General features: G+C 36.0%; 1 protein-coding gene across 1 annotated transcript; it reads right to left on the bottom strand.

Moving 5' to 3' along the window:
- Positions 1 to 7,047: 7,047 nt before the first annotated feature.
- On the bottom strand, positions 7,048 to 7,992 carry LOC120876668 (olfactory receptor 51A4). The gene has a single exon (XM_040258640.1). The coding sequence runs from the start codon at positions 7,990 to 7,992 to the stop codon at positions 7,048 to 7,050; it is 945 nt and encodes a 314-aa protein (XP_040114574.1).
- Between the last annotated feature and the right edge of the window lie 8,800 nt (positions 7,993 to 16,792).

Here is a 16,792-nt window from a genome sequence, read left to right as displayed (position 1 = left end):
TCTGATAATGATCTAAGAAAACTGAAAGGAGAAGGAATTCAGGCCTGTATGTTTCAGAAGCTCTCACACTGGGAAAGCTCATGCACAGACACATAGAAGCATGTATACAGATACATTACACATGTTTGATCTATGGTATGTGCAGGATTTCAAATTACTAAGAAATAATAATGCATTCAATTATTATGTTTTGATTGCCCCAGCCTACCTATTACCAACGTTTGTGGCTGGACTGGCTCTTATGGTTCTTATTATGATTGTAAGATATCCTCAGAAATAGGAAACTTTGGAAAAAAAAAAAAGGTTTAATATTTACAAGCCCTAGAAATTGTATAGTATACTTGGGGCCACACAGTGAGGGCACTGGGGAGGCGGGAGGAGAGAGAGACACAGATCTGGAGTTCTGCTTTTATTGGCATTGGGAATTGGCCAACAACTTTGCAGACTAACTTTTTATTGGTGAATTTAAACAGAGAGAGCAGATTAAATTTCTGGAAAAGAAAAAAGCAAAACAAAACAAGGACTCAAAATGGACAGTTATGGAAATCAACCAAGATCTCTAAAACAGAGGAGCCAGATGGGGGTAGGGAGATGCTAGGGGTTTGGCCTGGCTCTTTTTCTAGTTATGTTGCAAATGTGCCCTTCAAAGAAGGGACATCCTTCTTTGAAAATGTCTCTTGGCAATCAAAGGTAAAAGTCAGGCACTGGCATTACATAAAGAAAAACCAACCGTCAGAGCTTACTCTACAGTTAAATTAACTGGGTTGATTGTACTCAGCTAAAATGTATTACACAAGATCTTCTCATGGGGTCAATCATTTTTTCATAAACATGTAGTAAAGTGGCTAGAGTAAAGTAGACATTTAACAAAGAGCATCTAAAGAAACTAATGCCACAAAATTAAATATGTGGCATTAAATACTCATGCTTTAAATGGGCACTCTAACAGGTGCTTATAACGAGAATCTCTGTACAGTTTCTGGGTTAAACAATTTGCCCAACAGCTTGAGATGTAAAACGGGAAACTGAAGGAAAACATTTCCAACTGAAAATTAAGAACACCAGGGAAAAACTGAGCAACAGTCATACATAAATAGAAATAGCATGTGTGGGGGGCAAAAAAGATAGAAAAAGGTGAAAGAACAATGCAAAGAAAATGTTTTCTAATTGTGTGCAAAAAATGGAGGCATTTATTTCTAAGTCTCTTGACATTGATGAACCCAAGATTCATAGGACTCTCATATTTATGAAAATGTCCTTGGACAAAATGACCAGAAGTAACTTCCATACATAAATAATACTGTGTCTTCTGTGTTCTAAGATGCACTTTTTTTCACATTTCAATATCTCTGAAAATGGCATGTGGGTTATAATCAATGTTATCTTTGATCTTTGATTTGATGCAACATGATATTTACATTTGGCACATTAGGATTGGATAGAAGTTTAGAAATCAGCAGATTTCCAACTTACCTGAGGCCTTATGCTTATGAGATCATTTCTATGGGATGATACTAAAGAAAGGGCCCCAGTACACTAAGATGTCCTGGCTATGTAGACTAGCAGTCATTCTACTCTGAAAATTATGCTCATGAGATGAATTCATGTAACTCCTATGCCATAAGGATATATTCCCTCTAATTCTCACCATTCTACATCTAGGATGTGGTGGTATTTTTTGCCCCTTTAATTTTACACAGTGTACCATCCCTTGTGATATTTTTTCCATAAAATTCCCACAAATGGCAATGTCTAAGAGAAAAGTAAAACAATAACAACAGAAAAAGAAAATAATTTTAAAAAATTATTGTCTCCTGATAAGGATTATATGCATTCCCATATGATTTTGTTGCTTTTCACTTACAATAAAAATTATTTTTAAAATATATTTTAAGTGAAATGTTTTTATTTTCCAAAGGTTTCTACCAGTCTTCCACTGAGTCCCTTTCTGAGGGATTTCCAGATATAGATTATTCCTGGGTGCTGGGCCGTCTTTTCCTCAAGGCAATGAGTAACCATGGGTGGTTAATCATTCATGTTTGACTATTACATTCAGATTAGCATTTCTAGTCCTTGAAATTACTGATATTTTTCTATATAACTTATTTTTGCAGGGGGCTATAGTCTGTAGGGAAGAACATATCCTGTAGGATGGTTAGCAGCATCCCTGGCCATTCCCCAGCAAGTAGCATACACCTCATCTTCCAGGTTTCTAGATATTGCCAAATGTCTCTTCATAGCAAAACTGTGCTAGTTGTGATCCATTATTTTAGAAGGTCCGGAGGCTAGGAACTTTGGTTCATATTTCAAGAACATGTGAAAATAGTCATGGTGATTACAAACTCCTGTCACCTCTATTGACGTTTTTGTAGCTTCATTTTGCTTTTTGTGTTATTTTACTGAGAAGATTAGTAAAGGAAAATCCAAATGGCAGACTCTTTTTGAGAGTGCTGAACATGATATCTCTGTACAACATGCTACAAGAACTAGATACCCATCAAATCCACTTAACTCTCCTTTCTTTTATTAGCATATGCTGCTGAAGGCTTCCCTTTGTGCTGCTTAATTTCCCACTGGAAAAATATGAGCTTCTTTTTCATTCAAATAATATGGTAATTGAAAGAAGATGACCAGTGTTTTGTTGTGGTACAGTCCTCGGTGTCCATGGCTACAGCTGTGAGGTTATGGAAAAGCCACAAGTGGTTATGTACCTCAGACACAGAAATACTTAGCACTTTGATCTGAAGATAAAATTTCCTATAAGAAGAAAGCATTATGGAAACAGATGAAATCTTTAATGTGAAAGCTAAAATTTAGCCAAGTTCTATCTTGGGATGTAAAGAAAAGGATTGAGTCTCAGCTTTTAATTTCCTGTCTGTGGAAATTCACTAAGTCAAATTCTCAGAGGCTCAATCTCTTCAACTGCAAAAACAGAAAGAATGCTTTATACAAACTAGATTACTATTTAGATTCAAAACAGAAAATACACCTCAAAATACCTAGAAGCATATCTTACATATATTAGACGTCCAAAACCAAAGCTTATATCTGGGAAAATTTTCCATTAATTGTGAGGTACTACCACACAATTCTGTTTGACCACTTCCAATGTGCCTTGATAGATGAATATTCCAGGTTCCACTGGATCATCGAAAAAGCAAGAGAGTTCCAGAAAAACATCTATTTCTGCTTTATTGACTATGCCAAAGCCTTTGACGGTGTGGATCACAATAAACTGTGGAAAATTCTGAAAGAGATGGGAATACCAGACCACCTGACTGGCCTCTTGAGAAACCTATATGTAGGTCAGGAAGCAACAGTTAGAACTGGACATGGAACAACAGACTAGTTCCAAATAGGAAAAGGAGTATGTCAAGGCTGTATATAGTCACCCTGCTTATTTAACTTATATGCAGAGTACATCATGAGAAATGCTGGGCTGGAAGAAGTACGAGCTGGAATCAAGATTGCCAGGAGAAATATTAATAATCTCAGATATGCAGATGACACCACTCTTATGGCAGAAAGTAAAGAAGAACTGAAAGCATCTTGATGAAAGTGAAAGAGGAAAGTGAAAAAGATGGCTTAAAGCTCAACATTCAGAAAACTAAGATCATGGCATCTGGTCACATCACTTTACGGGAAATAGATGGGGAAACAGTGGAAAGAGTGTCAGACTTTATTTTTGGGGGCTCCAAAATCACTGCAGATGGTGATTGCAGCCATGAAATTAAAAGACACTTACTCCTTGGAAGGAAAATTATGACCAATCTAGACAGCACATTAAAAAGCAGAGACATTACTTTGCCAACAAAGGTCCATGTAGCCAATGCTATGGTTTTTACAGTGGTCATGTATGGATGTGAGATTTGGACTATCGAGCTGAGCACAGAAGAATTGATGCCTTTGAACTGTGGTGTTGGAGAAGACTCTTGAGAGTCACGTGGTCTGCAAGCAGATCCAACAAGTCCATCCTAAAGAGATCAGTCCTGGGTGTTCATCGGAAGGACTGATGTTGAAGCTGAAACTCGAATACTTTGGCCACCTCATGCGAAGAGCTGACTCATTTGAAAAGACCCTGATGCTGGGAAAGATTGAGGGCAGGAGGGAAGGGGACGACAAAGGATGAGATGGTTGGATGGCATCACTGACTTGATGGACATGGGGTTGGGTGGACTCCAGGAGTTGATGATGGACAGCAAGGCCTGGTGTAATGTGGTTCATCGGGTTGCAAAGAGTCAGACATGACTGAGCGACTGAACTGAATTGAGCATTGAAACATACATTACCACATGTAGAACAGATAGTCAGTGGGAATTAATTGTATGATGCAGGGAGCTCAAGCCTGTGGTGTGTGACAACTTAGAGGGTTGGGATGAAGTGGGAGGTGGGAGGCAGTTCAAGTGGGAGAGGACATATGTATACCTATGAGTGATTCATGATGATGTATGGCAGAAACCAACACAATATTGTAAAGTGATTGTCCTCCAATTGAAAATAAATAAATAAATTGATGTGGTTTGTGGAGAGGACTTAGGTCAATGAATTGAAATAAGAAAAAGTTAGAAATTTATTTTACAATCTACAAAGATTTTAGGTCATATTAGTAAGGGAAGTTGGACTATTTGTCACACATAAAATATAAGACAGTAAATTCCTTCCTAGCCTCATATAATTTTTCTGTACTTTCAAAATCTTTGAGCATGTATGATATGCTTACTTTTGAAATACAGACTTAAGGAAGTTATATTCCATCTGAATGGAATATTGAAGAACTCTTCTGTAATCTCATTTACCTAAAACATAGTCTTATGTGAAAATAATATTATTTGTTAATAACTATTTACTGGAGATCTACTCTGTGTCAGAAATATCCTAGATATTAGGCAAACAGACATAAAAAAAATAGGTATGCTTTCTCCTTTCAATGATAGCACACTATATTTCAGTTCTGTTCTGTCTCTCAGTGGTGTCCAACTCTTTGCAACCCCATGAATTGAAGCATGCCTAGGCCTCCCTGTCCATCACCAACTCCCAGAGTTCACTCAAACTTACGTCCATCGAGTCGGTGATGCCATCCAGCCATCTCATCCTCTGTCGTCCCCTTTTCCTCCTGCCCCCAATCCCTCCCAGCATCAGAGTCTTTTCCAATGAGTCAACTTTTCGCATGAGGTGGCCAAAGTACTGGAGTTTCAGCTTTAGCATCATTCCTTCCCAAGCTTCCCTGGTGGCTCAGATGTTAAAGCGTCTGCCTGCAATGCAGGAGACCCAGGTTCAATCCTTGGCTTGAGAAGATCTCCTGGAAAAAGAAATGGCAACCTACTCCAGTATTCTTGCCTGGAGAATCCCACGGACGGAGGAGCATGGTAGACTACAGTCCATGGGGTCACAAAGAGTCAGACACGACCGAGCGAGCTTCACTTCACTTCCAAAGAACACCCAGGGCTGATCTTTAGAATGAACTGGTTGGATCTCCTTTCAGTCCAAGGGACTCTCAAGAGTCTTCTCCAACACCACAATTCAAAAGCATCAATACTTTGGCACTCAGCTTTCTTCACAGTCCAACTCTCACATCCATACATGACTACTGGAAAAACCATAGCCTTGACTAGATGGACCTTAGTCGGCAAGTAATGTCTCTGCTTTTTAATATGCTATCTAGGTTGGTCATAACTTTCCTTCCAAGGAGTAAGCGTCTTTTAATTTCATGGCTGCAGTCACCATCTGCAGTGATTTTGGATCCCAAAAAGATAAAGTCTGACACTGTTTCCACTGTTTGCCCATCTATTTCCCATGAAGTGATGGGACCAGATGCCATAATCTTCATTTTCTGAATGTTGAGCTTTAAGCCAACCTTTTCAATTTAAAAAAAATCAAAGAAATAAACTATGTATTTAATTACCTAATGTGAAGAGTTGGCACATTGGAAAAAGACCCTGATGGTGGGAAAGACTGAAGGCAAAAGGAGAAGGGGAAGCAGAGGATGAGATGGATAGATGGTATTACTAACTTAACGAACATGATTCTGAGGAAACTCCAGAAGAAAGTGGAGGAACGAGGAACCTGGTGTGCTGCAGTCAATAGGGTTGCAAAGGGTCACACACAACTTAGCTAATTAACAACAAAAATATATTTAATTACATATCATAATAGCAAGTATAATATAATAATGAAGAATAAGAAGCAATAAAAGAGGTTAAAAAGAGAAATCTGTGATTTGAACGGAGGGTTTAAGGTAATCTATAATAAAGTTAAGCTGAAACTTCTAAAAATTGAATAGAAATGAGTAAAACTGAAGCCAACAGCATCCTAAGGGAAGGGTTCAGATCTGAAAGTTTGTAAAAAACAGAAAAATTGGCAAATTCAACAAATTTTGAGAAGACCAATGTGACTAGAATTTCATTATTTGACAATACTGTAGAGTTAGAGAGGGTAAAGAACATGTATCAACTTATAGTAGGTACTTTATTTCTTTAATTCTATTCCCAAAGAAGTAATAGTTTATATTTAAAATAAAAATTACATCATCAAATTTGTCTTTTTTAAAAGATCACTGTTATCTTGCATAGAGAATCAGTTAGAAAGTAGCAAAAAGTAGATATTTAAAAACTAAAAAGGTTACTGGGGTATTTCATTAAAGAAGTCCTGGTGACATACTAAGATGATTAAAAGAGATAGTGAAGAGATATTTAGAATCAAAAGAATATAGTATGGATAAACTGAATGTGAAGATGAGGAATTCATTTTTGTTACAAGGATAGGAGCTACCATTTGTCTGTCTTGATTGGAATTTGGCTCTTTTATAAAAGATGATATCACTAGGCATCATTTTCTTTTTTGTTAATTTGGATGGAGACCCCCTCAAAATACACACCATTTCCTATTGTATGCCCATGGACAGTAATCAGTTTGAATGAAATAAATCTGATGATAATAACAAAAATATATTGATGATTATTTGTGACAAATATTAGGTTTTCTCAAACACATCTTTAATCTTTTATGCAAGACATTCCACCATATATTGCCTATTATCTATGACTGCTATTAATATATTTGTTTCTGACATAATTTCGCTACAACTTTTACTCTAATCTGCCTGGTTTTCACACAGTACACAATGGGATTCATCAGTGGAGGCACAAGTAAAAGAATATTTGCCATAAGGACATTGAAGAGGGGAGAGACATGCTGGACAAAACGATGAACAATGGCAAGGTTGATGATGGGCAGATAGAAGATGATCACTGCACAGATGTGTGAAACACAAGTATTGAGGGTCTTGAGCTGTTCCTTTTGGGATGCAATTCCAAGCACAGTCTTGAGGATTAGGATGTAAGACACAGCAATGAGCATAAAGTCTACCATAAGGCAGAGTGCTCCAAAAAAGCCATAAATGACATCAATTTGGTTGTCAGAGCAGGCCAGCTTCATGACATCCTGGTGGAGACAGTAGGAATGTGACAGTTGGCGTTTCTCACAATATTTCAACATTCTCAAAGTGAAGGGAAAGGGAAGAACCAGGAGAAAGCTCTTGAAAAAGCATACAATTCCAATTTGGACAACTCTGAGAGTTGTAAGAATGGAGCGGTATCTCAGAGGGTTGTGGATGGCTAGGAAGCGATCGAATGACATGATCAGGAGCACTGAGGATTCCAGTGCTGTGAATCCATGGATGAAGAATTGCTGAGCAAAGCAGGCATTTGCAGAGATTTCAGAAGCTTTAAAGAAGAAGATCCTCAACACAGTGGGAAGAGAGGAAAAGGATAGGCCCATGTCAGACAAAGTCAACATGGAAAGGAAATAGTACATGGGCTCATGCAAGGATGGTTCTGTCTTAATGATGAAAAGGATGGTGCAGTTTCCCAGAAGAGCAATAAGATACATGCTGGATATTGGAATAGAGATCCAGATGTGTGCATATTCCAGCCCCGGCATCCCAACCAAGATGAAGGTGGTGACTTCAGCATGTGATATGTTGATAATGGACATGATGCATTTAGGGGCTCTGCAATGATACATAGAGCTTTGAGTCAAAAAAAAAAAATGAATATCTGGAAATTTAGTTGAAAAAATGCAACTCTTAAGTTCTGACTGTTTAGTTGTCTTTTGACAGAACAAAGCATTTATATGACTATCATATTGTAAGAAGCAGTTTCCACTTTAGAACAGAATCTACCTGTATCACAGATTAACAAAATTACTTCTGGGCAAGTTTTTCCTAAATAGAGAAATTAGAAATATATTTTGCATTCAGATGAAAACTTGGTTTCTTTTTCCTTTGAAATATTAGTAAACCTGAGTCAATTAATCTAGAAACCTCTACAATTTCTTTCTTTCACATTCTAGATGAGATGTTGGGCAGAATATGTGATTTCTGGAATGACACTACACGAAGGCAAAGGAGTCTCACAAAACTTAATTTCTATGTACTTCTTGGAACTCCCAAAGAAATATGGTCTTAAAACAAAACTACCCTTAGTTTCATCCCTTGTTATCTGAAGATTGTTGGTTAAATACCCTTTTAAAACACCCCGTGGTTTTAAAATCATTTATATATTTGAAAGGGCAGTTACTACAGATTCCTGACAAATTACATCTCATTTTCTCCTGGCCCGGAATGTGTGATCAATTGTTTCATGTTTACAGGAGAACAATAATTGGAAGAGCTCAGTATCATGATTTAGGAGAGTTTGAATTTTGTTGAAGACTGATATCTTAAAAAGTGAATAGATCATTTACATAGTTTCTGAAATGAACGATTTTCCTAGATATATGACATTTGGAGATGTATTCTGCTCTATATAAAGTTCTAAATGGTTGATTTCCAAAGAAGAGAAGTAAAGTGAACACAAAGTAGATAAAGATAATCTGAGAGTTTACCAGAGAATGTGATATTTTGCAGAGGACTCTTGAGAGCCGCTGAAGGATTCTAGCATAAAATCTCAGAAGCCATCTGTCTCTTACCAAAGTCTCCTTCTTATATATGAGGATTTGCCTCTTCTTTCCAAGTCACCGTCTCTAGGGGCACTGAGTTCTCTGGGGATTTCAGCTAAGCTGGATCTATTCTGAGACTAAAAATAATCACTTGCAGACATAGTAAATCCACAGAGATGGTTAACAGTAAAGGAAGTAAATGAGGATCTAGACTTTGCTGCTGCTGCTGCTGTGAAGTCGCTTCAGTCGTGTCCTACTCTGTGTGACCCCATAGACGGCAGCCCACCAGGCTCCCCCATCCCTGGGATTCTCCAGGCAAGAACACTGGAGTGGGTTGCCATTTCTTTCTCCAATGCATGAAAATGAAAAGTGAAAGTGAAGTCGTTCAGTCGTGTCCTACTCTTAACGACCCCATGGGCTGCTGCTTACCAGGCTCCTCTGCCCATGGGATTTTCCAGGCAAGAATACTGGAGTGGGTTGCCATTGACTTCTCCATCTAGACTTTGAGCTAGGGTTTATTTCAGTCGGAGAGAGGTCTTTTATAAGCAAGCATGATAGGGACATGGTAAATCTTAAATTAAGTCTCCTGATATTTCTGTTGGGTGTTTGACTCAGATATTGCTTCTTGGCCATGGACAATGTCAAAGAAGAGATGCTATGAGTTGAACCTTAGCATTCAGGGAAGTGATGTAAGACTAACACCCTATGACATATATTTTAGCCTAGCCTTTACTCTCGAACCCTAGATCCATCCTTCTAAATGTTCCTGAACATTGTTAACTAAATATCCCTTAAAATCAACTTGTTTAAATTAGATGTAATCTTCTCCCTTTCCAAATCTGTCCTTTTTGTAGGGCATGTTAATCCTTTATTCTTAATATGTCACAAGTTCAAAATCTGAGCCCCTTAAACTCTTCTCTCTCACATTTTGCAGATAGTATTAGCCAAAATTTAAATTAAGAATCTCAATTGTTCCATTTATTGAGTTTCATTCATTGCTGGAAAATGATTTTGAATCTTTTGAACAATGGTAACTATAATTATCTTCATTTTATTGATCAAGAAAATGTTTCTCAAGGAGTTCAAGTAGTCTGTCCAAGGTCATATCAGGGCTGTACATTAGAGGTAAGGTAGGAGCTGAGGTCTGATTCCTGATATTTAAACATATATTAAGCAATTAGAATGGTCAATATTTAAGGAGTTAGGGATTGAATGGTTGTCTGGAACGCCATACTATTTTCAGCATCCTAAGTTGCCTACTAGTTAATTTGGGGAGTAACACAGAACATGTGACTTTATCTTTGTTGTACTTTTGCAAGGAAACAAAATGGTAGTTTGAGGATCCTAAGGAAAATGCTCTTGAAATTATACCTATACTCACTTCCATTAATACATAGCTTTCGGATAAGAGCAAATATTGAATTGACCAAAAAGAGGAAGCATAACAAAATTTTACCATAATTTTCTGGAATAAATTTTTTCTAAATTCTGTCAGAATAATTTTATTTTACCAATGTCCTATTGTTTTCATCCCCTCAAAGGAAATCCTCTTGGCTAGATAGTCAAGAATTTTTTAACTTCCACTCTTTCTTTATCTCTGAATGTTCTCTGGGTCCTTCTTATAAAAGAGATAGAAGGATTAACCTTGGTTCCTTGTTATTAGTGTGTGCATGTGCGTGTGTGTATGTGTGTGTGTATAATAATTGTGATGATGGTTATATGCGTCTATTTACTTATTGTCCAACTTTGGAGACTGATCCCATTTGTCCGAAGTGAAGTCACTCAGTCGTGTCCGACTCTTTGCAACCCCATGGATACCAGGCTCCTCCGTCTATGGGATTTTCTAGGCAAGAGTATTGGAGTCGGTTGCCATTTCCTTCTCCAGGGAATCTTCCCAACCCAGGGATCGAACCCAGGTCTCCTGTATTGTAGACAGACGCTTTACCATCTGAGCCACCAGGGAAGTCCTGATGATGATGCAATTAACCTACAACGGGGCACTTAGGGCGTTTGTCCTTTTTATTTTATATGTCCAGTCAATAGCACATTGAATAGCTTGTGGTAGCTTGTAAATGTTTCTTGAATGAATGAGGGGATTGCATTTTTTAAACTAGCATCATGTAACACATACCATTTTTATCTTTTTTATCTTTAGTATGGCTTCCATTTATTAATAGCTATGTCTGTCATAGAGTAAAAGCACAGATTTTGGTAAATGTAACATCTATTCATATGAATTTTTATTTTATAAACTGACACCTATTTTTGCATGTTTAATTTACATACTATTACAAAGTTTTACTTGTATATAAAGCATATTTAAAACATAACTATATTATAATAAATATGCATTATGAAGTATATCATAAATGTTTTGTGACAACTTTGATGTAATTTTCTTGTGATAAAACAAAACATTACAGTCTAGTTGAAGTTTTTCTTGGTCCTATGTACTAAATGTTAATAAAGATATGCATATCAAATAGATTGGATGCAGCTTAAGCAGTACCTCTATGGTAAAATACAGGTGAAGTTCATTTATTAGGAAAGAAGAATAGGTTAAAAACAAAAATATAACATCCATTTCAAGAAGATATTAAGGGAATGATATGTTAAATCCAAAGGAAAAAGGAAGGTAAGATCAGAAGTCAATGAAATGGAAATCTATCATAAAATAGAAAAAGTCAACAAAGCAGAAATGTGGTAATTTGAAAAGTTTAATAAAGAAAATCCATTTAAAAACTTAGGAAAATTGATCAAGAGAGAAAACAAAGTGCATATTAATAATGAAAATAGGAACATAATATACAGATCTTACAGATATAAAGTTAAATAAATATGATGAATATAATAAACAACTATTTTTACTGTACATAAGTTAACTTAAATGGAAAATACCTTTGAAAAACATTAGTGTCCAGAACTCAAACAGGAAAGAGAAAATCTGGATTGTTTCATATCTGTCAAAAATTTTTAATACTTTTTTTTTAAAAAAAAAAAGGTTTCAAAGAAAACTTAAAGTCAAGAGGATTTCATATGAATTCACTGCATGCATTTAAGAAAGAAATAATATCAATATTGTACCTGCTCTTTTAGAAAATAGACCAATTTCTAATTGGCTTCATGAGTGACATCTAAACAAGACAATTATAAGAAAAAGTAATAATGGCTAATATGGCTGTGAACATAGATCCATACATTTAACAAACAGCACATAGTATATAGTGACCCATAAAAAAGATAATATGTCATGGTAAAATACAGGTTATCCCAAGAAATTATACTTTAAAGAAATTATGAATGTGTCTTATTCTAATAGACAAAAGGGATAAAAACCATATGATTATCTCATTAAATAAAAGTAAAATGTTTTTAATTATACAACTCTGAGTAAATTAGAAGTAGAAGAGTAGTACTTTAATTTGAAAAAGACACATATAAAAATAGAAAAGCTGGTCTTCCCAGGTAGCTCAGTGATAAAGAATCCACATGCCAATGCAGGAGACACAAGTTCAATCCCTGGTCCAAGAAGATCCCACATGCCACAGAGCAACTAAGCCTGCATGCCACGACTATTGAACCTGTGATCTAGAGCCCAGGAATCACAACTACTGAAGCCCATGTCCCCTGGAGCCTGTACTCAGCAACAAGAGAAGCCACTGCAATGAGAAGCCCATGCACTGCAACTAGGGATAGCCCACGCTCTCCACAACTAGAGAAGAGACCACACAGTAGTGAAGACCCAGTACAGTCAATAAATACATAGGTATAATTATTTAAACAATCTAAAAATACCAAAAACTAACATTATTTTAATGAAAAAAATGTTGAACATTTACCCACTGATGTAGGGAAAAGTCAAAGATGCTTCTCAGTATTTTTGTCCAAAATTATATGAAATGTTCAAAAAAGAAATGAAAGTATAACAGTTTTAAAGGATAAAGCAAAAATATCTGTGTTTGCAAATGGTTAAATGGTAAACATAACATATATAAACATTAAACATAAGTGAAATTAGAAAAGATTGCCTGATATAAAAACCATATACAAAACTGAAATTCTGCATAATTGAAAAAATCTGAAATTAAAATTTAAAAAGTCATGTACAATAGACTTCAAAACATCAAATATATAAAAATAAATGTAATAAAATACTTCCAAGATTTTAAACTGAAAGCCAAAACAATGCAAACAATTTCTAGAAGATCTAAATAATAGATATATCTTATTTTTTGGAAAACTCTGTGATGTTAAGATGACAGTTCTTCCCAAAACGACATGTTGATTTAGTAAAATTCTAATCCAATTCTAGTAGATTTTATTGGGAAAACTGACCAGTTGATTGACAATTTTATATAAGATCACAAAGAGCCAGGATATGTAAAATAAGCCAGGATATGAAAAAAAGAGTTGGATGAATTAAGCATTACATTTTATGACTAACTGTTAAGCTGCATTTATTAAGCAGTGTGGTATTAATATGAGAATTAGACAAAGTAATGGAATAAAACATTTCAGATACTGACATTTAATATCACTTGATTTATGACAGTGCCATAATTCAAAAGGGAAAGGAAGGTTCAATTCAAGAAATCGACTAATGTATAAATAGTGAGAAAAAGCCTTAAACTTTATCAAAAATCAATTTAAGTTAGATAATAGATCTAAGTACTAAATACAAAAAGAAAAAGATTATAGAAGAAAAAATTATAATATTTTCATGAGCCTGATAAAAGCAAATACACAGAAAGGTTAATCCTGAAGCAAAAATAATTGATCATTTGCATTTAATTAAAATAAAGAACTATTCACTGAAAGACATTTTTATGAGACTGTAAAGGCAAACCATCCACTGAGATAAATACTCTCATTAAATATATCTGACAAGAATATATAGAATTCCTACCGATGAATAAGGAAAAGAGCATTAAAAATAGGCAGTGTACTTGAACTGGCACTTCCAATTTGCATTTAGAAAAATGCAAATTAATATTAAATGAGATACTATGATATACATACTAGAATAACTAACATTAAAAGAATTGAGAATCACAAATTTTGGTAAAAATATGAGACAACTGACACTCTAATACTTTACTGGTGACAGTGTAATTTGATACAAATTATTTGACAACAAAGAGTTTGGCATTATCTACCATAGCTAAATAAATATACAACTCAGTGGTGTAAAAACCCCATTTCTAAAGAAATTATTAAAGGATCCTTATTAAAACTTTATAGCCACAATTTGGATATAACTTTAATATTCATCAACAGGAGAACTGCTTAAAAACAATTTTGCATTCTGCTTTACTTGGCCTGTGATGTTATACTATGATCCAGCTTTTAAAAGCTTCCCATGTGGTTCTTGTGCTTTGCCAAGACTGAGAAGAGGGCTTTCAGTAGCTCCTGTATATGTGCCATGAGTTAAGATGACATATACTTGGGTGCCTGTCTCTATACTTAAGTATAGCCTTCTGAAAATGACTTTATTTCCATAATGATTCAAAAATTATTACTAATACATTGGTTTGTAATCAGTGGCTTAATGATGGCTGTATTTTCTAAGATCTAAAATAAAATCCCTACAGGCTACTGCATGAGTTAATTTCCTATGTATCTTTTACTAATCATTTTCCTTAAGTAAGGGTCTTGACATTATTTCTCACTTGTGTCAGTCTGCCATATTTGGCAGTTTTAGTAGGCAATTATTGGGTTTTCTTGGTCTATTTTAATTTATTTATTTTTATCTGGTTTATTCCTATCCAACATTTCACCAACTTTTCTGGAAATAGAATTTCCTTATTTTGTATATTGAAGGTGAAGGTGAAGTCGCTCAGTCGTGTCCGACTCTTTGCGATCCCGTGGACTGTAACCTACCAGGCTTCTCCGTCCATGGGATTTTCCAGGCCAGAATACTGGAATGGGTTACCATTTCCTTCTCCAGGGGATCTTCCCAACCCAGGGATCGAACCCGGGTCTCCCGCATTGGAGGCAGACACTTTAACCTCTGAGCACTGGTAAAGAATCTGCCTGAAATATGGGAGACCTGGCTTCAGTCCCTGGGATGGGAAGATCTGCTGGAGAAGGGAAAGGCTACCCACTCCAGTATTCTGGCCTGGAGAATTCCATGGACTATACAGTCTGAGTTGGACATGACTGAGAGACTCACTCACTTGTTTCATTTTATATGTTACTTATATATAAACTTACTCTATATGCTAAATCACAATGATTGAAATGGAGGATAGAGATTTGTACATGGCCAATTTTCCAAATCACATTAAATTTATATTCACTATATGGGTGTAGTGATCAGTTCTGCTTCAGGATATTAACAAAGCTACATTCAATATTTTCCCTAGATCTCTAAATGGAGCTGATAGTGAAAGTTTTCTTTCCTCTGTTAAGTGAAGTGAAAGTCACTCAGTTGCATCTGACTCTTTGTTGACCCCATAGACTATAAAGTCCATGGAATTATCCAGGCCAGAATACTGGAGTGGGTAGCCTTTCCCTTCACCAGGGGATCTCCCAACCCAGGGATTGAACCCTGGTCTCCCGCATTGCTGGCAGATTCTTTACCAGCTGAGCCACAAGGGAAGCCCAAGAATACTGGAGTGAGTAGCCTATCCCTTCTCCAGCAGATCTTCCCAACCCAGAATCGAACGAGGGTCTCCTGCATTATAGGCAGATTCTTTACTAGCTCAGCTATCAGGGAAGCCCAGTTAAACAAGGAGTAAAAAGTGTCCCTACTGCCTATTTATCCAATTTTTGTCTACTTAGCACACCATGTGGGTTAGCTCCATCCAGAACACTGATATAAGTAGGAAGACAGGAGGAAGAGAATGAGAGTTTTATGATGCTGATGACCTTTTCCTGCACTTAGTTATGCTAAGGCTCCCCAGGTTCCTACAAATTTCACATCTGTGAGCCATTGTAATATCTTACCTAAAGAAAATTTTATTAAGATAATATTGTATTTGTTGTCACTTGCAATAGAGTATATGTCTCATTTACTAAAGCAGGCTTTTTTTTGAGAGTGTGAATTAATGATATTAGTTCTGATTACAAGCAGATTTAAATTAATTCAGGAACTTTCAGTGAGGATCTGATTAGATCCTATATATACATGGTATTATTTCATTTTAAAATAATGTCCAAGTGCTACTTTCACTTGCTTTTATTTTCTTTTATGCCCCAAAAAATTGATTTGTAGAACAAGTGAGCTCTACATTAATGGGATTTCTCAGACATAGTTTACTTGATTCTTTGGCTTTACAATTATGCATTTTATTCATGTCTTTAAAACTGATTAAAATAATGAAGTTTTTAAATCCAACAAATAACTGGTAAGTAATGGGTACTTTGCTGGGTACTGACAAAGATTAAAATCTGCTTCTTAAGTCACTTGCACATTGATTTAGCTGATTTAGGATACAATTAAAAAATAATACTGCTTAAAAATAACAAATAGCATTGCACATACTTGGATAAAGAATAGATAACTCAATGTACATTTAAAGGAGATAATTTATGCTGCTGCTGCTGCTGCTAAGTCGCTTCAGTTGTGTCCAACTCTGTGTGACCCCAGAGATGGCAGCCCACCAGGCTCCCCCATCCCTGGGATTCTCCAGGCCAAGAACACTGGAGTGGGTTGCCATTTCCCTCTCCAATGCACGAAAGAGAAAAGTGAAAGGGAAGTTGTTCAGTAGTGTCCGACTCCTAGTGACCCCATGGACTGCAACCTACCAGGCTCCTATTGCAAACAATTGAAAATATAAATAAATATTTGCTTATCTATATTTTTTGCATTTCATTTAAATTATTTTATGTATATAAGCCTTTTGTCTCCAAA

Source organism: Oryx dammah, unplaced genomic scaffold (assembly GCF_014754425.2).
Source record: "Oryx dammah isolate SB20612 unplaced genomic scaffold, SCBI_Odam_1.1 HiC_scaffold_17, whole genome shotgun sequence".
Lineage (NCBI taxonomy): Eukaryota > Metazoa > Chordata > Mammalia > Artiodactyla > Bovidae > Oryx > Oryx dammah.
The sequence above is the reverse complement of the archived record's forward strand: the minus strand, read 5'-3'. Positions and strand labels throughout refer to the sequence as shown.